Source organism: Phascolarctos cinereus, unplaced genomic scaffold (assembly GCF_003287225.1).
Source record: "Phascolarctos cinereus isolate Bilbo 61053 unplaced genomic scaffold, phaCin_HiC Scaffold_2;HRSCAF=192, whole genome shotgun sequence".
Classification (NCBI taxonomy): Eukaryota; Metazoa; Chordata; class Mammalia; order Diprotodontia; family Phascolarctidae; genus Phascolarctos; species Phascolarctos cinereus.
The window spans coordinates 258,122,562-258,145,491 of NW_027555625.1; the positions used below are offsets into that span (position 1 = coordinate 258,122,562).

General features: G+C 42.9%; 1 protein-coding gene across 2 annotated transcripts in view; it reads left to right on the plus strand.

Moving 5' to 3' along the window:
* GPSM1 (G protein signaling modulator 1) overlaps positions 1-22,930 on the plus strand; it is a 171,582-nt gene that overhangs the window by 80,928 nt on the left and 67,724 nt on the right. For both annotated transcript variants that reach the window (XM_020981883.2, XM_020981881.2), the window contains exons 2-8: positions 5,813-6,034; positions 9,851-9,986; positions 11,019-11,161; positions 11,383-11,506; positions 13,865-13,980; positions 17,878-18,033; positions 19,293-19,401. In XM_020981883.2, the coding sequence (XP_020837542.1) occupies positions 5,814-6,034; positions 9,851-9,986; positions 11,019-11,161; positions 11,383-11,506; positions 13,865-13,980; positions 17,878-18,033; positions 19,293-19,401 (1,005 nt within the window). In that variant the 5' untranslated portion in view covers position 5,813. The remainder of the gene's footprint in view (positions 1-5,812; positions 6,035-9,850; positions 9,987-11,018; positions 11,162-11,382; positions 11,507-13,864; positions 13,981-17,877; positions 18,034-19,292; positions 19,402-22,930) is intronic.

Genomic DNA, 22,930 nt, shown 5'->3' on the forward strand with positions numbered 1-22,930 from the left:
ACACAAAACTTCCATTACAAGAATGTAGCTGCATGAAACTCTATACTTGCAAGAGAGGCTAACCTCAGAGTTAGGAAGACGTGGGTTCAAATCCTGTCTCTGACATAAACTGGCTGTAATTGTGTGGGCAAATCACTTAACATTAATGCCCTCTTAACATTAATATCCTCATACAACTCAAGGCCATAAATTACCAGGGTTACCAAGATAAAACAAGTTCTTCAGTAGAGTTCATTATATCAATGGAATCATGAATCCTACCCAGAAAAAAAAAATAAAGAAGAAGAGGGAGCATTTTGTATGTGTCATCTTTTTTCAACCCCCATGCTTCTGCTCTGCCTGGGGCCATACTGAGCTAAGTGATACAGTGGATAGAACAGCTTGGACTTTAGTCAGAAAGCCCTGAGGTCAAATCCAGCCTCACACATTTACTAGCTTTGTGACTTTGAGCAAATCACTTAACCTGTTTGCCTCAAATGTTAAAATGAGGATAGCACCCACCTCCAAGGGTTGTTGTAAAGATAAAGTGAGATAATAATTATAAAGCATTTAGGACAGTGCCCAACACATATAAGTTAATAAATGTTTAATTTATTAATTTAAATTAAATAATAATTAAATGTTTTAAGTGCTTAATAAATGCTTTTTCCATTCCTTCTTTGGTGGCCCTACCTTGCCCAACCATAACTGCCCAAGGAAGCCAAGAAAGTTTCTGTGCTTGGGAACATGACTAAATTCCGCAGCCTGCTGGGAGTTACTGGCAGTGGGAAGTCAATGGATTCCACCCCCCACCTCTTGTTTGTATCTAGCTGCTGTTGTGTGTGATTGGGGTTGGGGGCAGGTCATCAGTGTGCACTAGGTCTCAAGGTAAATGGGGATGGGGAATCACAGACTTGTTCCCTGAGCCTCCCAAAGCTAGCATGAGAGTGTTCCCCTTGGCCCTTGGGGGAGCTATTTTTAGAATCAGTCCACGGTTGACCTGCATCACTCATAAACAAGTAACCTTTTTGGAATGCTTTTCTCCAGAGGTAAAACATGAGAGTACAGATAGGCCCCCAGCAGGTCAGGTTAAATCCCTTGGAGAGAGAGATCAACAGCACATCACTGAAGGACACTGAGAGTCCTTGAGGCGAGGCAGTATCAAGGAGGCCTCCACCCAAAACAGGCCCTTAGTACCTAACATTATAGATGTAGAGCTAGAAGAGGCCTTAAAGGTCACATAGGTCATTGATGGACCATGCATTTGGATCTGGAATGAACCACAGAGGTCATCTAGCCCACCCTCCTTATATTGCAGAGAAACTTAGTTCCATTAAAGGATTGTGATTCGCCAGTGGGGCTAGAGGTAATCAGTAGCAGTCACTGAATCAGTAAACAAGCATTATTAAGCACTTGTGTTCCACACATTCTAAACAATATGGATACAGAGAAAGGCACATATATGGGCCATGTCATTAAAGAGTTCATATTCAGATGGGGGAAGATAGATGCAAATAACAATGTACATAAAAAGTATATACAATTTTGTTGTTTAGTCATTTATTTCAGTCGTGTCTGACTCTTTGTGACTTCTTTGAGGTTTTCTTAGCAGAGATACTAGAGACGTTTGCCATTTCCTTTTCCAGCTCATTTTATAGATGAAAAAACTAAAGCAAACAATATTAAGTGACTTACCCAGGGTCACACAGCTAGTGTCTGAAGTCAAATTCGAGCTCAGGAAGAAAGGTCTTCCTGACTCCAGGCCCAGCACTCTTATCCATTGTACAGATATCAGTCAATCAACGTTTATTAAACACCTGTTATGTGCGAGGCATTGTGCTAGGTGCTAGAGATACCAAAAATGAAATGATTTCTTACTTCAATGAGTTTATATTCTAATGGAGGAGATAATACATACATAAAAATACACATAAAAGAACAATTATAAAGTTAAGTAGTTAAATACAAGTTGGTTTGGGAGGGAGGGCACTAGCAGTTGTGGGGGATCAGGAAAAGCTGCATGCAAAAGATGCCTGAGTTGCATCTTAATGGAAGAGAAGGATCCTGAAGCCAGAGTTCTAGGCATGAGGGACAGCCAATTCAAAGGCACAGGGATGGAGTGAAGAAGAAAGAGAAGGCCAGTTGACCTGGATTGCCGAGTGTAGGAGGAGGAATAATGTCCAGGGAGACTGGAAAGGTAAATTAAGGCCAGTTTATGTAGGACTTTAAAAGCTAAATAGAAAAGTTTTCATTTTATTCTAGAGACAATAGGGAGCACTGGATTTAAGTGGGGCAATCCCATGGTAAGCTCTGTCCTTAAGGAAAATTACTTGGGCAGCAATGTGTAGAATGGATTGGAATGGTGAGAGGTTTAAGGCAGAGAGACCAGTGGGAGCTGGTGAAATAATGTAGAGGAGAGGTGAAGAAGTCCTGAGGTAAGGTGGTTGCTGTGTTAAGTGGAGAGAAGGGATGAGATATGAAGGTAGAAACAGCAAGTTTTACCAACTAAGTAGATATGTGGGGTGAAGGAGAGTAAAGAATTGGAGATAATGCCAAGGCTACAAAGTTGAGACACTGGAAAGATTGTGGTGGTTGTTTGCCCTTTGTTCTTGAAGAGGGCCATGACATCAGGGGGGTGATGCCATGACATGCAAGTGAATTGGACTTAAGAGAGGGAGGGCTGTGCAGAGTCACAAGCCTCATTCTTTCCTCCAGAGCCATCTGGGTCCAGTGGCAAGATTTGAGGATGACTGGAGATGGCCCCGGGTGTAGTGGGAGACGTTGGCCTTTTTAAGCTAAGGTCTTTCCCAGATTGTGGTGTCTTTGATAGAAATAGGGGAGTTTGTATGCCCAAAGGGCTATAAAAATGTGCATACCTTTTGACCCAGCAATATTATTTCCAGGGCTATATCCCAAAGAGATCATACAAATGGGAAAAGGACCCACGTGTACAAAAATATTTATAGCAGCTCTTTCTGTGGTGACAAAGAATTGGAAATTGAGGGGATGCCCATCAATTAGGGAATGGCTGAACAAGTTGTGGTAGGAGAATGTAATGGAATACTATTGTTCTATAAGAAATGATGGGCCAGCAGACTTCAGAAAAAGCTTCAAAGATTTGTATGGATTGATGCTGATTGAAGTGAGCAGAACCAGAATAACATTGTACGCAGTAACAGCCACATTGTGTGATGATTAACATTGATAGACTTAACCCTTCTCAGCATTGCAAGGATCTAAGACATCTCCAAAGGCCTCGTGATGGAAAATGCTATCCACATCCAGAGAAAGAACTGCAGAATTTGAATGCAGATCAAAGCACACTATTTGCTCTTTTTTTTCCTTCTGTTTTGTTTTGTTTCCTCTTTCTTGTAGTTCCTCCTATTTGTTCTAATTCTTCCTTACTACATGACTAATGTGAAAATTTTTTTAAAAATAAGGAAGTTTGATAATTAGTTCAGTTTTAGACATAATGAGTTTAATATGTTTCTGCCTCATCAAGTTTGAAATCTCCAATAGGCAGTTGATGTTTGTTGTGGTTCAGTCATTCAGTCTTGTCCAGTTCTTCATAATGCCATGGACCATAGCGCATCAGGCCCTTCGGTCCTCCACTATGTCTACAAGTCTGTCCAAGCTTACATCCATTACTTCTATGACACGATCCATCTCTTCCTCTGCTATCCTCTTTTCCTTTTGCTTCAATATTTCCCAACATTAAAGTCCTTTCCAACAAATCTAGTCTTCTCATTATGTGGCCAAAGTATTTAAATTTCAGCTTCAGTATTTGACCTTCCAGGGAAGAGTCTGAATTAATTTCTTTAAGAATTGAATGATTTGATCTCCCTGCTGTCCAAGAGACTCTCAGAAGTCTCCAGCACCACAATATGAAAGTATTGATTCTATAGTGCTCAGTTTTCCTTATAGTCCCATTCTCACAGCCATACTGGAAAAAAATCATAGCTTTGGCCATATGGACTTTTGTCAGCAAAGTTATGTCTGCTTTCTTTCTTTTTTTTTTTTTTTTTTGGTGAGGCAGTTGGGGTTAAGTGACTTGCTTAGGGTCACACAGTTAGTGAGTATTAAATGTCTGAGGCCGGATTTGAACTCCAGTCCTCTTGACTCCAGGGCCAGTGCTCTATCCACTGTGCCACCTAGCTGCCACAATGTCTGCTTTTTAATATGCTGTACAGATTTGCCATACCTTTCCTTCTAAGGAGCAAAGGTCTTTTAATTTCATGACTGCAGTCCCTGTCCACAATGATCTTTGAGCCCAAGAATATAAAATCTGACACTGCTTCCATTTCTTCTCCCTCTGTTCAACAGGAAGTGATAGGACCAGTTGCCAACATCTGGTCCCCAACCAAAGCTCAGGGGAGATACTGGGAGTGAATATGTAGCGCTGGGAGTCATCTGCACAGAGATGGTAGTTAAACCCAGGGGAACTGATGAGATTACTGAGAGAGCACCTAAAGAAAGGAAGAAGGCTCAGGACGGAATCTTGAGTAGCACCCACAGTTAGAAGGTGGGGAGTAGATGATGAGCCAGCAAAGGTGACATTGAGAAAGCATATTTAGATAGGCAGGCAGTGAGCCAGTAGAGAGTAGTGTTACAAAAACTAAGAGAAGAGAGTATCTGAGAAGAGAAGGGTGTTCAGTAATGTCAAATGTAGCCCATAAATTGAAAAGGATTAGGACTAAGATAAAACCATTAGATTTGACAAATTAGAGCTCATTAGTAACTTTGGAGAGAGCAATTTTAATTAGAGGGATTGGGTCGGAAGCCAGATTGTAAAAGACTGAGAAATTAGTGGAAGGAGAGAAAGTGGAGGCAGACAGTATAGATAGCTTTTTCAAGGAGATTGATAAGGAAGGGGAGGAGTGATATAAGATGTTAGCCGCATGTAGTGACGGCTTTTTGTTTTGTTTTATTTTATTTTTAAGGCTAGTGGAGACTTAGGCATGTTTGAAGGTGTAGTAAGGAAGAAACCAGTTGAAAGGGAGTGGTAGAAGATTTGAGAATTGGAACTGATTGGGGCTGGAATCTGCTGAAGACTGACTAAAGGGGATGAGGATCAAGCGCACATGTGGAGTGGCTGGCTTGGGCAAGGAGAAGGATCGGAGAAAGGAAAAGAGAGTGGAAAGTGACGTCAGGGGGGCTGGAGATGAAGAAAATGGGAGACAACAGAGCTCATGTCATATGGTCTCAATGTCTTCAGTAAAGAGGCCGCATCTTCAGCTGAGAGAGCTGGGGGAGAAGGTGGTATGGAGAGCTGAGAGAGAGAGAGAGAGAGAGAGAGAGAGAGAGAGAGAGAGAGAGAGAGAGAGATGGCTGGCAAAGAAAATGGGCTTTGATATCAGTCATGAAGAAAACCAGGGAAAACAAAAAGCAGAACTGAGAGGGGAGATCCTTCCAGGCATGGGAAATGGCTACTGCAAAGATGCAGATCTGGGAGATGGAGCCACTTGTCTGAGAAACTGCAAGTAGGCTAGTATGGATTGTAAAATATGTGGTGGGAGTAAAAGTATAAAAAGGCTGAAAAGGTAAGAAGGATCCAGGTTGTGAAGGGCTTTAAATGCCAAACACTGGAGTTTTCTATCTGACCCTGGAGGTAACAGGCAGCCAGTGGAATTTATTGAGTACCAGAAACAAGATCCTGAGCCAAAAGGATTGTTACCCTAACCCCATAGGGGCCATTGCTGTTGGGCTGATGTTTTAGTCCCTGGGGAACTCTATGCCCAGTCACTGAGTAGTTGGCCAGGTCTCTATGCCAAAGCTCTGTTTATGTAATCCCTGCTACAGCTTCACTCAGTTTCCTTTTCCTTGGTTTCCCCAGGATGGAGGCCTCCTGCCTAGAACTGGCCCTGGAAGGTGAGAGGCTCTGTAAAGCTGGAGATTTCAAAGCTGGGGCTGCCTTCTTCGAAGCTGCTGTCCAGGTGGGGACTGAGGATCTGAAGACCCTGAGTGCCATCTACAGCCAGCTGGGGAATGCCTACTTCTACCTGAAAGAGTACTCAAAGGCTCTCGAGTATCACAAACATGACCTCACCCTGGCCAGGTAAAGCAGGGAACGCCATATGGGTTTGTGATTGTATGAGTGGGATTTGTGTCACTGTGCAAATGTAAGATAATGTGATTATGTGTACATATGGAGCTAGGCTTGTGAGATTGAGTGACCCAGTGTATGTGGATGGGAGGTGGGTAAAGGGAGTTAACTCTTAGTGCAACATCAAAAGAGGATGGATTAAATTTTTCTTCCTTAACCAGTAATCAGGGTTTTGCCTGATCTAGTAGGTATGCTTCCTTCCCCACTACAGAGCATACCTATTGACTAGCAACCATTACCTCCCACCCACTGGCTATAATTTCTTAAGGTCTCTTGACCATCACAATTCTCTCTAAGATCTGGCCTACTCACCAAGGATATTCATTCTGCCCCCAAGATGCCAACTAGCCTGGGAATTCATTCTTCTCCTTCATTCCCTCCATCCCCTTCAAATACCTTGACTTTTCAGTACTTCAAAACTACAAATTCTAGGGCAGCTAGGTGGCACAGTGGATAGAGCACTGGCCCTGGAGTCAGGAGGATCTGAGTTCAAATCTGGCCTCAAATACCTACTAGTTGTATGCCCCTGGATAGTCATTTAACCCTAATTACCTCTCTCTCACACATACAAGTCCAATTTCTATGATTTATTTTTGCAGTCACTGGAACTCAGCAATGGTTGGTCATCAAACCACAGACCCCCACCCCCACCCCCCACCCCTGACTCATCACCCCAAAGGTATTTGCATTTAACAGCTCTGACCCATTTTGCCCCTTTATAATATGCCAGGGCAGATTCTGACAGTAATAGACATTATTGTTATGTGTGCTTCCTCTTCCTTCTCCTTCCCTGACTTGGACCCTCGACACCCCATGCTTCTTTTGGGATGCTCCATGTTAATAGAGCTGCATTATTTTTCCCCAAAATTTATTACTTATTTATTTTTAGCACTACCTTTTTAATACAAATTAAAACAACTCTGAAATACCACCTCACACCAATCAAATTGGCGAATATGACAAAAAGGAAAAATGATAAATGTTGGAGAGGATATGGAAAAATTGGGACACTAATGCACTGTTGGTAGAATTGTGAACTGATCCAACCATTCTGGAGAGCAATTTGGAACTATGCCCAAAGGACCCTAAAACTGTGTATACCCTTTGACCCAGCAATACTACTACTAGGTCTGTATCCCAAAAAGATCATATAAAAGGGAAAAGGACCTACATGTGCAAAAATATTTATAGCAGCCCTATTTGTGATGGCAAAATATTGGAAACTGAGGGGATGCCCACCAATTGGGGAATGACTGAGCAATCTGTGGTATATAAATGTAATGGAATACTGTTGTGCAAAAAATGAATAGGGAGATTTCAGAAAGCCGGGAAAGACTTGTGCAAACTGATACAAAGTGAAATGGGCAGAACCAGGAAAACATTGTACACATTATCAGCAACATTGGGTGATGATCAACTCAATGACTCAGTTCTTCTTAGCAACACAATGATCCAAGACAAGTACAAAGGACTTATAAAAGAAAATGCTATCTATATCCAGATAAAGAACTGATGGACTCTGAATGAAGATTGAAGCATATTTTTTCACTTACTTTATTTTTTTTAATGTTTTTTTTCCCTTTTGGTCTGTTTCTTCTTCCACAACTTAAAGAATGATGAATATGAACATATGTTTTACATGATGGCACATGTATAAACTATATCAAACTGCCTACCGTTAGGGAGAGAGGGATAAAAATTTGTAACTCAAAATCTTGTAAAAAATAATGTTAAAAATTTTCTTGATGTGTAATTGGGAAAAATACTATTTAAAGCAAAATAAATAAAATTTTTAAAAGCATTCTTTTTTTAAATTTCGAGTTCCAAATTCTCTCCTTCCCTTCAGCCCCTCCCCCACCCTTTGAGAAGACAAATAATATATCAATTATACATATGAAATCATGTAAAATGTATTTTGATATTTTGCATATATGTTTCAAAAAAGCAAGAAAAGTAAAGAAAGTGAAAATATTATACTACGATTTTCACTCAGAGTTCATTGGTTCTCTCTGGAGGTAGATAGTATTTTTCATCATGAGTCCTTCAGAAATGTCTTAGATCATTGTTTTGATCAGAGTAGCTAAATCTTTCACAGTCATTATTACAACATCGCTACTACTGTGTATAATGATCTGGTTCTGTTCACTTCACTTTGCATCAATTCATATAGGTCTTCCCAGGTTTTTTGGAGACCATCCTCCTCATCATTTCTTGTAGCACAACAGTATTCCATCACAATCATATATTATAATTTGTTCAGCCATTCCCCAATTAATGGGCATCCCTTCAATTTCCAATTCTTTGTAATAAAAAAGAGCTGCTATGAATATTTTTTACATATGGGTCCTTTTCCTTTTTTTTTTTAATCTCTTTGTGATACAGACCTAGTAGTGGTATTGCTAGGTCAAAGGGTATACACAATTTTACAGCCCTTTGGGCATAGTTCCAAATTGTTTTCCAGGATGATTGGACCAGTTCATAACTCCACCAGCAATACATCAGTATCCCTATTTTTCCACATTCCCTTCATTTGTCATTTTCCTTTTCTGTCATGTTAGCAGATCAGCAATAATTGACAACAGGGTTATACTTTCTTCCTTTCAGATCCTTTCAAAGCCTGCCTCCAAAATATATGTAAAGTAGTACTTTGAATTTATTTCTCTGTCTATATATTATATCCCACCCCCCCAACAGAATGTAAGCTTCTTGAAGGGAAGTGCTGTTCATTTTCTAGCTTTGTATACCCAGCACTTTTCACAGTGCCCACATAGTATGTGTTTAATAAATGCCTTTTTCATTCATTCATTCATTCATTTACTTAGTAAATACTCATTGAGTTGAATTGAACCCTAGGTCTCTTTGCGTCTAGCAAAGGAAATAAGCATTTATACAGTGCCTACTATGTGCCAGGCCCTGTGCTAAAGTGCTTCACAAATACTTTCTCATTTGATCTTCACAATAACCCTGGAAGATAGGTGGTGTTATTATCCTTATTTTTACAGTTGAGGAAACTGAGGCAATCAGGTTATGTAACTTGCCCAGGGTCATACAGCTTGTAAGTGTTTGAGGTTGGAAATGTTGAAAGAGGACAAGAGTAATATCTTTTAAGTCATAGAAAGTATGGAGAAGGAGAAAGAGGATTTGATAGAACTAGGCATCCCTCTTAGAGATTCCTTAAAGAGGTAGCTTGGGGATGAGTTGGCTCAGCTAGCAAAGATTTATGAAACTTGTTTCCGTAGAGGTTGGAGATGCCAGTTGCCTTAAAAGGCTTCAGGTGGTAGCTCTGGTTGGCAACAGCTTCCTGATTTAGATAAATGCTGTTTATATGTTATTTTATATCTTTACCTTGCCAACAGGCATGAATCTTCTTGTAGAAATAGCATTATGCTCCCTGGTGGGGATTCCCCTGTCTTATGCTCAGTCTTTGGTTTGCTAAGCCTGGGAGTATCAAAATCTGCTAAAGCCTAAATTCGTTGCACAGACAAACCAGGCCGTGTCTGAGCTGTGTCCTCAAGGCATTCAGACACTGACAACCAGAATTACAGGCTTCTAGTTGTTCTGATAGACACAGGCTGAGTTCAAGGAGGTCAAGAACGTGGTTCTTTTTAGGACTAAAGTCAAAGTTTCTGTTTCAGGCTGGCTGAGGAGATGAGCTACTTGTGCTCAGGGCCCGGGTGGAGGAGGGGAGGAGGTCATCTGAGCCCCAGCTTCTGCTCTGGATCCTTCCTCCTGAGCTAATCTACTGTTTTCCTACCTCCATTCCCCCAGAACTATTGGGGACCGCATTGGGGAAGCTAAGGCCAGTGGCAACTTGGGCAATACCCTCAAAATCTTGGGCCGTTTTGAGGAAGCTGTTGTCTGCTGCCAGAGACACCTGGATATTTCCCAGGAGCAGGGTGACAAGGTAAGAGCCCAAAGACATACATTCCTCAGGAAGACAGAACTTTTCCAGAAGCTCTCCATATCCAGCTCTCTCTTCCCACCCCCATCTCCCTAGACAACCCACCTTCCAAGGTGACCACTTCCTGCTTTCCTAACCCAGTCTATGTCCACACTAATTGAGGGGTGACATTTCATTCACAAATCCAGAGGTGTCATTTTGTTCAATGCCCAATTGTCTAGATATCATTGGAAGAGACCAGAAGGGAGCATAGATACAAATAATCCAAAAATTTAAATAATTTTTTAAAAATCCTTTTTGGCTCAAGAATCTAGCTACATACAGGCTCAACATTTGAATATGGGTGTGTCAGACACTTGGATTTCACAAACTTTCAGCCTTAAAGAATGAAGGCACATTGTGAATTAGTCCCCAGCTTCCTCATTCTGTCCACTTCACTGCCCTCTACTACCCAGTCCATTCAAAGGACTGACAGCATCACTTCAATTCCACCAAGATTTACTAAGCTCCTAATATGCCAGGCACTACGGATACCAAGACAAAAAGGAAACAGTCCCTACCCTCAAGGAGTTTATATTCTACTAGGGGGAAGCAATTCGTGCCTAAATAAAGAAGCAGCAATGTAGGCAGAATTTCCTACTTTCCCTTTCAGTTTCCTTGGGGTCCTATATCCCCTTCTCTGGAATCAGGGGATATTTGGTTTCAAAGGCTTTATTCTCAGCTGCTCCTGGGCTAGGTAAAGGAGTGAATAGAGGTGGCCAGCCCAGGACTTAAGCAAAATCAGGCAATAAAGGTAACGCTAACATAAAAGCCCAACTTGCTGTCATATGTATAATCAATACTGGTCTGTGCTGAATTAATCTGGTACAAAATTCCAGCTCAGACCACAAGTATTTCATTCTTTATAATTTATTAGACTTAATTATATAGTCTGCCCTATGAAAAATGCATTTTTGAGAGGAGCTCAGAGTATGAAATAGGTAGTTCTTTCCTTGCAAGAAGGTCTTTTTTCCTAAACGGTTTCTACCTCTACAGGTCGGGGAAGCAAGGGCCCTGTACAACATCGGTAATGTGTACCATGCCAAGGGGAAGCAGCTGTCCTGGAGCTCTGCCCAGGACCCTGGCCACCTGCCCTTGGATGTCAGGGAGACACTGCAGAAAGCTTCAGAATTCTATGAGTGAGTAGCCACTGGGGTTGCACCTCCTCAGCTCCAGCCAAACAAGCTATCTTTCTCCCCTCTTAAGCTTCCTTCCTTTCAAGCTCACATTTTTCTATGGGAGGTCACTTGGGAGCTGGGTCAATAAGAGAACCTCACATCTGAGGAGGGGAGGCTGGGCCACTGGTTTCCAACACTATGAGCAGGAATGATCACTCAGATGGATTCTTGGGATCCCACAGGCGGAACCTGTCTCTGGTGAAGGAGCTGGGAGACCGGGCTGCCCAGGGCCGGGCCTATGGGAACCTTGGCAACACCCAGTACCTCCTGGGAAATTTCAGTGAAGCCATCACCTTCCATAAGGAGGTAAATGATTATCCTTGGGGCCTGTTTCCCTCTTTCTGGGGTCAAGTGTGTCTCTCCTGAAGCATGGAATTGCTTAAGAAGCAACCTCCTCTTTATACAGAGGAAAAAGCTGAGGGCCTGAAGGAAGGGATTTATTCATGGTAACAGACAGTTAGGAGCAGCTAGGTAGTGCAGTGGATAGAGTGGAGTTAGGAAGGCTCTTCAATCTTCCTGAGTTCAAATCTCCCCTCACATGTATCAGTGTTAGGGTAGTGGGATGGAAAAAAAATTATATGTATGGATAGATAGATAGATAGATAGATAGATAGATAGATAGATAGATAGATAGATGATAGGTAGATAGATAGATAGATAGATAGATAGATAGATAGATAGATAGATAGATAGATAGATAGAGGGCACAGGGTGAGTTGAAGATGAAGGGGTGATATCTAGAAAATAAAATTAAGGGGTGAGAGAGGATTATATTGGGAGAAGGAGAAAGGAAGAAGTAGAATGGGGTAACAGGAAAATAAGGGGGGAAGGGGACAAGAGAGCAGGGGATTGATAGAGGGGAGGGCAGATTGGGGGAGGGGATAATCAAAAGCAAACACTTTTTCACAACAGGACTACTATGGAAATGTTTTGCATAATTACACATCTATAACCTGTATCAAGATGCTTGCCTTTTCAATGAGGGTGGGTGGGGAGGGAGGAAGGGAGAAAATTTGGAACCCAAAGTTTTAAAAGCACATGTTAAAAATAAAAAAAATAAAAACAAATCTGCCCTCAGATACTTACTACCTGTGTGACCTAGGCAAGTCACTCAGCCCTGTTTGCCTCAGTTATCGCATCTATAAAATGAGCTGGAGGAGGAAATGGCAAATCACTGTAGTATCTTTGCCCAAAAAATCCCAGATGGGGTCACAAAGAATCAGATGCGACTGAAAAAACAACAGCCAGTTCATGATAAAGTCAGGACTAGATTCCAGGTCTCTTGACTCCCAATGTAGTAGTGTTCTTTTGATGAGTACCAATACCCTGTCCCATTCTCCACCCCACCCCCCACACACACAGACGCAGTCCCTCCAGATTGTCCTATGTGGGGCTTAGTCTCCAAAGAGAAACAAAGAGCTAAATAAGATATGAAGATCCAGTTCTCTTACACATAATGGATATGATTTGAACATGTTGAGTCAGGAGATGTCTGTGGAACATCAGATTCAAAATATCCAATAAGCAATTTGTGTTGTGGAACTGGAGTTTAAGAGAGAGACTGGAATTAGATATATATACATTTGTGAATCACATGCATAGAGATGATTAAATCCAGAGGAGCTGATGAGTCACCACGTGAGAGACTGTAGAGAGCAAAGAGGGGCCAGGACAGAGGTGTGCTTTGGGGCACACCCACTGTTAACCATGGAGGAGACCTCCCCATCAGTGATTAGGATCAAATGATATAACATATGCCATACAAACGCTAGCTATAATTCTCTTCCTTTCTCTGATACGCTGAGTTGTACTCAGCCTCCCAGCTCCAAGGCTCTTCCCATGCTTCCAAAGTTGGGTGGCCTAGTGGATAGAGTGCTAAACCTTGATTCAGGAAGCCCAGAATTCAAATTTGGACTCAGACACTTACTAGCTGTGTGACCCTGGGCAAATTCCTTACTGTGTCTGTTTTCTCATCAGTAAATGGGGATAATAATAGCACCTACCTCCCAGGGCCATTGTTGAGGGTAATATGAGATATTTGGAAAGTGTTTTACAAAACTTAAAGTGCTGTACCATTACTGGCTAACATCATTATTAAATGGCAGATTCCTTATCTTGATTGGAGGGGAATAGTGACAAGGACAATGCAAAAAGAATAGATGATGGAAAACAGCAGATGCAAGCTATATATAATAGAGATCTTCGGTTTCATATCCAACCCTCTTTTTCTGTTCTATTATGTATGTGGAAATGCCCATTTTATTTGCTGTTTATTGAGTTCAGAATAAAAATAAACTAAAGAAAAAGGAAATCAGTGGGTAATCCATGGCTAGAAATTTCAGTTAACTTTGGATTTCATTTAGTGGTTAATTATTTTGTAGCCAAATTTAGCCCAATTTTTAAAAAAAGTTTACCTTTCTTGAGTACAAACTGCCTGTTGTTAGGTGGAAGAATTATCTACCCATGGTAGATAATTGAGAGGATCTTGATTCCTCCTCAAGGCCTAGAGGGGCATGGAGCTTCCCCTTATCCTGCCCCCACACCCACCCCGCCCCCATTTGTTGTTTTTCAGTAGCAGGATTTATGAGGAACAATGCCCATTCTATGAATACTCATTCATTACTTTTCCTCCATAAGCTCTATGTATGAATCTTTGTTTTTCAGAGACTTGCCATTGCTAAGGAATTTGGAGACAAAGCAGCTGAAAGGAGAGCATATAGTAACCTAGGGAATGCCCACATCTTCCTGGGGCGATTTGATGTCTCAGCAGAGTACTACAAGTAAGTGGTCTTCCTAGGGGCAGTCTGGCTGTCAGGAGGCTCGAGCTAAGACTGTCCCTAATATGGTATTTGATTCCCTGGGGGCTCAAGTTTGAAGGCCAGATCATTTGAGGGATAGTATTTGCTCTGGGCCTTAAGGGGATTTTCAAAGATTCCTTCAAGGCCTTAGAAACAATATCTTGGTCCAAAAAAATATCGTTGTCATTCAATCATATCAGTGTCTCTGACTCTTTGTGGCCCTATTTGAGGTTTTCTTGGCAAAGATACTGCAGTGGTTTGCCATTTCTTTCTTATTTTACAGATGAGGAAACTGAAGCAAACAGTGTTAAGTGACTTGCCCAGGGTCACTAGTAAATGTGTAGTAAGAGTCTACAGCTGAATTTGAATTCAGATCTTCCTGACTCCAGACCCACAGTTCTATCCACTGAGCCACCTAGCTGCCCAGGATATCTTAGGAGGAGACTTTGATAGAGTAATGTTTGGTTCAATCAATTCATCAACAAGTAGTTATAAAGCACTTACTATTTGCCTGGCACAGTGCTAAGCAATGGAGATACCAAGACAGAAGTAAAGCCCCTGCCCTCAAGGAGCTTACTGTCAATATAGGAAGCCACAAAGGGAATGAGATGTCTCTGGGAGATGAAAATATGGGAAAAAAAGGATCCGGGGGCCTAGGTCATTGCTCTTCTTTCCCCTACCTCTCTCCCATACATAGCCAAAATGCCCACAGGAAAGGGTACCTGTCCTTATTTAGGCAAGACACAGGTATAGAGCTTGGAGACCATCTGCTCCAACTCCCTCATTTTAAAGATGAGGAAACTGAGGCTTGGAGAGGTTACCTGACTTGCCAGATTGGATGGCCTTTTTTCCATCTTTATCCTCCTTGACCTCTACACAGCCTTGGACGCTTTGACCGCCCTCTCTTCCTGGACATTCTCCTATTTGGGTTTTCATGACACTATGCTCTCCTGCTTCTCTTCCTCCCTGTCTAACCATTCTTTCTTAGTCTCCTTTGCTTATTCATCATCCATGTCACTCATAAACAGTAGGTGCACACCAAAGCCCTGTCCTGGATCTTCTTCTCTTTGCTTTCTATAGTCTTTGACTTGGTGACGTTAGCTCCCTTGGGTTTAGTTATCATCTCTATACACATGATTTCCAGATCTGTATTTCCAGGCCAGTCTCTCTGCTAAGCTCCAGACTCGTGTCACAAATTTCTTATTGGACATTTTGAACTAGATATTCCATTTGTTGTTGTTGTTGTTCAGTCATTCATCTGTGTCCAAACTTCATGGCCCTGTGGTCCATTCTGTCCATGATACTGGAGTGGTTTGCCATTTCCTTCTCCAGTGGATTAAGGCAAACAGAGGTTAAGTGACTTGCCCAGGGTCATACAGCCAGTGAGTGTCTAAGGCTGGATTTGAATTCAGATCTTCATGACTCCGAGCCCTATGCACCTAGCTGTCTCCTGAACGTCCCACAGGCAACTTAAACTCCACGTAGTTCATTATCTTTCTCCAAAAACCCACCCCTTTCTCATACTTCCTAGTTACTGTTAAGGGCATCACCATCCTCCCAGTCACCCATATTCACAACTTGAGTCTCATCCTCAGCTCTTCACTCTTACGCCACATATCCAATCAGTTGCCAAATCTTATAGTTTTTCCACAATATCAATCATATGTCCCCTCATCTCTACTCACCCATCCACCACCCTAGTTCAAGTCCTCATCACCTCCCACCTAGACTATTGCAATTTCCTCCTTTTTGGTTTCCCTACCTTAGCCACTCCTCATTCCAATCCAACCTCCACATAGTCACCAAGGTGATTTTCCTGAACATTATCACCGCCCTACTCTATAAACTCCAGTGGCTCCCTGCCATCTCTATGATCAAATGTAAGCTCCTCTGTTTGGTCATTTAAAGCCTTTTAGAACCTGGATCCTTCCTACCTTTCCAGTCTGCTTATATTTTATTCCCTCTTAGATCTGGCCTCCTCAGTGTCTCCCATATCTCCCCTCTCTGTGGCTTTGCACTAGCGGACCCTAGTCTACCTCCTTACCTTGGACTCTTAGAATTCCTAGTTTCCTCCAAGCCTCTGTTCACAGGCCACCTACAGCTAGCCTTTCCTGATCTCCACCCCTTCTAGCTGCTCGTGTCCTCCTTCCTAAAACTACCTTGCTTTCATTTTGTTTCAATTAGATATGTTCTTGTATATGCACATGTTGTCTCTGCCATTAGAAGTACTTCAGGATGGCAATTTTTCACTTTTGTCTTTATATCTCTAATGCTTAGCACATTGCCTGGCACATAAGAAACATTTAATACTTTGTCCATGGATTTCATTAATTAGTTAATTAAATAAAAACTCAAGTGACTCCTCATCACCTCTAGGACCAAATATAAAATCCTTTCTTTGGTGTTCAAAGTCCTGCATAACCTGTCCCTCTTCCCCACCTTTCTAGTCTTCTTATACCTTAGACCCTCCAAAGTACCCTGTGATCCAATGACCCTGGTGTCCTTACTGTTCCTCAAACAAGACACTCCATCTCTCTATTCCGGGACTTTTCACTGGCTATCCCCCATTTCTGAAATGCTCTCCCTCCTTATCCCTGCCTCTTGGTTTCTTTCCAATTCCAGCGAAAATCCTACCTTCTATGGAAATCCTTTCCCAATCCCACTTAATTCTAGCACCTTTTCTCTGTTGATTATTTGCAGTTTATCCTGTAGATAGTTTGTTTGGGCATAAATTGTTTGCATGTTGTCTCCCCTATTAGACAGTGAGCTCAGATCAAATACTGCCTTTTACCTCTCTTTGCACCTCTTAAGCACAGTGGCACATAGTAGGTGCTTAATAAATGTTTATGGACTGAGAGAAGCAAACTCAAGGGCTCTTGATCCTTTGGGAAGGCTCCTCTTGATGCTTACCCCTCATCCCTATCCTCCCATTCCCCCCCAAACCTTTTCTTCTGGGGAGCCCTTTTTCAGAGGCAGGCTGGGAGATCTCTGCGATAAACCAAACAAGTTGCTTGCCCCCTGGTGGCCATTATAGGAAGTGTAGGAGATGACAGTGTCCCAGGTGTTCACCTGAAGAACATAAAACTATCCCCTGAAATACTAGCAGGGACACCCAGATGCAGAGGTATAAAGAGGTGCCTCTTCCCCAGGGGCACAAGCTGCTTTAAGGGCCTACCAGAAAGGATGCTGGGCAGCACTCATTATACTTCCCTTTGAAGGAAACTCCAGTGGTTCATGTGGTTTTTTTCTTAAACCCCTCTGACCCAGGCCATATCCACAGCCCTCACAACACCCCTAAACTTGACCACACCCCTATCTTTACCATATCAGTAACTCTGAACATGTTCCCCCTCCTGAATACACTGGCTATCTTGACAGTGACCCTGTTCTGAGCATGGCCCTACGCACTCACGCAACTTCTCATCCATCTACAATTTTTGCTTTGGGGTGAAAATTAAGTGAGCAGAAGAGAATAGGGAGGAATCATTTGACTTCCTACCTACAAAACAGGACAAAGTCATGTGGCCTTCTTGTCATTCAGACTGGTTTCCATCCATTTCTTATGCATCCTGCCATATCACCAACTAGTTACATGAGGTGCTCTGGATCTCAGTTTTTTGATGTGTATCATATCAGTTCTAGAGCTGGAAGAGTCCTTAGAGGCCATATAGAAAGCTAACCCCTTCATTTTACAGAGGAGGAAACTGAGGCCCAAGGAGGTTGAATAACTTGCCCAAGGTTACACAGGTAGGAAGTATCAGAGGGATGAAAGGAGGGGATTCAAACTCTCTGAGGTCCCTCTTAGTTCTCCTGGCTGTCCTAGATCTCTTTCCTGGCAGCCTGGCCTGATGGGGGAAGATCTTTTTGTCCTAAATGCAGAAAGACCCTCCAGCTGTCCCGACAACTGAAGGACCAGGCCGTGGAGGCCCAGGCCTGCTACAGCCTCGGCAATACCTACACACTTCTGCAAGACTACGAGCGCGCAGTCGAGTACCACCTGCGACACCTGCTCATCGCCCAGGAGCTGGGGGATAGGTAGATATACCTGCTTGTCTCCAGCTCGGGCTGTCCTCATAGACAGCCATGGGGACTGCTCTGTCAGACACTGGGGGTGGGGACAGGGAGGGGTGGACTGTGGGAGAAGAGGCCTGGGCAATAGTTAATGACCATAAAAAAGAGAAGATTGCCAGGGAAGGGGTACGTGTGTGTGTGGGGAGAGAGAGAGAGAGAGAGAGAGACAGACAGACAGACAGACAGACAGAGACAGAGATGACTAGGTTAGGAAGTTGATCATCAGACAGATTCTAGTTTCTGGAGGACAGGGCTGATGAGTCCTATCAAACCTCCAGCAGTGCTCCCCAGGCGGTCATACCTACACTCTCTGAAGCCCAAGATTTTGTCCCTAACAGTTCTCAGCCCTGTGCCCCCCGTCTCTAAAGGTCTAGTCCTCTGCCAGAGGAGGAAGGATAGCAATGGCAGCAGAACAGTGAGTTCAGTCCTGCCACTAGATGGAGCAATGACCTCAAATTTGTAAAGAAGGGACAAGAGAGACTTGGGGGAGCTGGTGTTCCAATGCCAGAGGAACCCCTGGTATAAGGGGAGGAGTCCCTGAACTGTGCTGTTCCCCATTTGGGGGACACCTTAGGACTTGGAGCAGCAGGAAATGGAGACTCTATAAGGCCAGATCCATTTGGCTTGGCCAGACTTTAGGTCAGACCCATTTAACTGGGCACTTAACTCACCTCTGCAAGATGATTTCCCCAAACAATCTGGCTGACCAAACATTTTATACTGACCCCTCCCACATTCAGTCTCATACATTAATTCATTCGCCCTATTCATATTTGAGTACCAGTTATGTGAAAGAACCTAAACAGACAAACAAAAGTCCCTTTTTAAAGGAGAACACCCACCAGAATTGTGACTGGGGCTGACCTTGGAGAATGCTGCCTTGTGGGGGGGGGGTCTCTTCCTGGGCTGGGGAAAATAGCAGGGACCTTAAACCCAGGCTGACTTTAGAGAAAGTACCCAAACTCTGTGCGTTATCTTCCTCCTGTCTGAAGAATGCTCCCTTCACCTCATTGCTTTGGTGATGTCAGAGCCATTATGTGGGGAATTTAAAAATAGACCCTTCCGTTCAGAAGTCTCTTTTAGCTTGTTGATCAGATGTTGTTTGCTGTGGTTTGAGGGAAGAAGGCTAAAGAGAAAGAGGGTGATGCAAGAGTGCCTGGACCGTTAGCTTCCCTCCTGTCTCGTGGAATGAATGGGTCTTCTTGATGTTCCTTGTTTGGCAGAGTGGGTGAGGGCCGAGCCTGCTGGAGTCTGGGAAATGCTTATGTGTCCCTAGGAAGTCATGAACAAGCAGTGACCTTTGCCAAGAAGCATCTTGAGATCTCCCGTGAGGTGAGATAAGTCCCTCCCACCCAAAGATGTTTAGTTTGCAAATCAGTCCTCCTGGTGAGTTTCTGTGGTGTCCTGGGCAGACTGTGGAAGCCCCTAATCAGTGGTTTTCTTTAAGGACATTTTAATTCCTCTATCTTCAGAGAGAATAGGTTATGGGGATTAAATGATCTTAAAGGATCCTTTCAGCTTTAGGATCTAGGACCTAGATGAGTGCCTGAAGGATAAAGTTGAAATTCCTTTGGTCTAGTGCTCAGAGAGGATGAAAGAGCCATGGACTTGAAGTTAGGAAAACTGGGTTAAATTCCAGCACTGACATATGTAAGTGTATGACCCTGAGCAAACTCATATAGCAGAGAGTGCACTGGATTTGAAGTCAGAAAGACTGGGGTTCAAATTCCACTTTGGATACTGACTGGCTGTGTGATGCTAGGCAAGGCATTTAAACTTTCTGTACCTCAGTTTCCTTCTCTGTAAAATGAAGAGGATGGGCTCAATGGTCTCCGAAGTCCTTTCAGGTTCTAAATCTATGACACTGTGATCTCTGGGATCCCTAATACTGTCATTTGAAAAATAGGGATAATAATATTTACATTACCTGCCCTTTTTTTAAGCTTACATTTATTATAAAGCACTTTAAGGTTTGCAAAGTGCTTTATGTGCATTTTCTCATTCAATTCTCACAACCCTGTGAGAGAAATGCTATTGTTAGCCCCATTTTAAATCTGAGCAAACTGAGACAAGGAGAAATCGCCTTACTTTTTCAGAATTACACAGCTAACAAATGTTTGAGGCAAGATTTGAACCCAGGTCTTCCTGATTCCAGCTCCAGACTCTTGTACCACACATATACCCTTTTAGCTCTCATGTTCTGCCCCTCACCTGAAGTGTCTTTGTGACTGTCTAATCTTACCCACTCTTCAAGGCCTGACTCAGCTACTGCCTCCTCTGGGAAGCTTCCCCTAACTACCAAAGTCTGAATAGGTTTTCCCTTTTTTCTAAATTCTCTTAGCGCTTAAAGTCTGCATTACTTATTTGGTACTTAACATAGATTTCCTTGTGTCTTTAGTTAGGTTTTTATTTGTATGTGTCTTATCTCCCCAACTGGACCAAGATCCATGAGGCCATGTCTCAAATGTTTCTGTATTCCCCACGGTACCCTGATCTTTGACCCTTCTCTCCTTATTCTGCCCAGTGACAATCCTGGGGAGGATAAAGAAAGAAAACTGTTAAAGAGATGGAGGCCAGGGCATGAGTAAGATGTGGCCTAGAATAGGGGTTCATTACTTTTTTTTTTTGTAACATAAAGCCCTTTGGATCTGGTGAAACCTATGGAGCCCTTCTCAGAAAAGTGTTTTTTAACAAAATAAAATACATAGGATTACAGAGGAATCCAGTTACAGTGGAATTTAGGCATCAACATATTTTAAAAAACAAAAAACAAGTTTGTTAACCCCTGGTTAAGAACTCTTGGCCTAGAAGCCGAGGGAGTGCCCTTGGTGAGGAAGGCTAGGCCTGGTGGTGACTGAATGGAGCTCAGTCCTTTGACATTTGTCTACAGAGCAGAGTGATTTTCATTCCCAGACAGTTTAGAGCCCCAGGCATCTTGGATCTTGGTATGTTCTGCAGAGAGCAGGGCTCTTTGTAGAGGAAGAGGGAGGGAGGCAGGGGAAATGTGAGGAAGAAGGCACTCAACCATGAGAGAAATCACATTGTGCCTAGAAGCCCTGCTCAGTAACTGTGTAGACCTTTGTGCTTCTGTTGATTGGCAGGAATGGGGTACCCCCCCCCAGCTCAGCAAGGGTAATGATGCCTTGGGCTGAGCTGGGCTGGCTTCTGTCTCCATCATTGAGAAAGCACACTGACTCCTCAGCTCTGAGCTTGGAGAGCTGCCTGCTAGCTCCAAGCTTCCAGCTGGAGGCCAAGCCTGGGGGAAGCACAGCCGGGCTTTCTTAAAAGGGGATGACAACAATACTAAGGCTGTCTGCCGCTTCCCAGGCTTGGAGAAAAGGGGGCAGGGAGGCCTTAGAAGGGCCTTTGAAAGGGGGAGAAGGGTCTTAGAAGCTTGCAGGTGCTATGGGGGGACATTACAGGGTTAGGCCCCCCCCAAATGGTTGTTTCAAGTATACCACCCCCCCAAACCAACAAGTGCCAGGGGGGAAGAAGAGGACCGAAAGGAGAGCAGTTGCAATCAGTTCATCAGCATGTATCTATTGACCCCATCCTCACAAAATCACAACTCCTTGATGTGCTGACATAGTTATCAGTTCCTCTGTTATATGGCTAGCGCTGTGCTTGGTACAGGAAAAGGGAGAAAGAAAAGGAAAAGACGTGGCCTCTGCTCTCAAGGGCACTTTTTTTTTTTTAGTGAGGCAATCGGGGTTAAGTGACTTGCCCGAGGTCATACAGCTAGTGCGGGTCAGGTGTTTAGTCTGAGGCCAGATTTGAACTCAGGTCCTCCTGACTTCAGGGCCGGTGCTCTATCCACTGGGCCACCTAGCTGCCCCTCAAGGGCACTTATGATCTAGCTAAGAAGACAAGACTCACATGAAATGAATACAAAAAAGTCAACATTATATGTAAACAAAGATTTTATGAGCTATTGGCCATCAGCAGGGGCTGAAGAATGGTGAAGAAGGAATTTGAACTGGCTGGGAAGCCTTCAAGGGTGAACCTGACAGCATCTCTGTTTGTCCCCCTTTCTTCTCAGTCTAGTGTCCAAAAGCTTAGAGTATCTTACCACTGTGTGTCTTTGGGCTTTTTTTCTATCTTCTCTGTGCCCCAACTAAATAAATGACTTCTTGGTGGGTTAGGAGGAAGGAAGTTAGGAAGCTAAGGAATTTTACCTCAGGCTAGTAAGGCCTGGGAAGAAAGAAGAGCCCAAACACTGAGCAAAATGATGACCTCTCTCTTTTTCTCATCTCCTATCAGGACATATAAATAGCATCCTCTCTTCTAGAAAAAGTCAAGGACGGCACAGTGGCATCACAGAGTTCCCCATTCATTTCTAAGACAAACTGGAATTTCAATGTTACACCATTAGGGAACAAAATTCATCATTACGTAAATACTCTACTCTCTGAAGGACTTTGTTAAATGATAGTTTTCTCCTTAATGAGGGCCCTGAAAAGATTCTAAAAATACTAGTTAATGATATTAAAATAATAGTGATAATTATCATGCCTAATGTTTGTCCAGCACCGTCTAGGCAGTGTCAAACTCAAATAAGAAAGGGTGCTGCATTCTTGTGGATTGTACATTGACTTAGAAAACCACATATTAGCATTATGTTCTATTTCATTTTTATTTATTTTGTAAAGTATTTCCCAATTACATTTTAATGTGGTTTGTGTTGGACACCTCTGCTTTGAAGTTTCCAAAGGAGCCCCCCATATGTTTCTAGCTCTTAGCACCTAGCAGGGACTTAATAAATGCTTGTTTACTGACTGACATCCATTATCTTATTTGGTCCTCACTACCAAGTGGGGCTGACTCATCAACATAAAAGGATAGAACTGGAAAGGACCTTAGA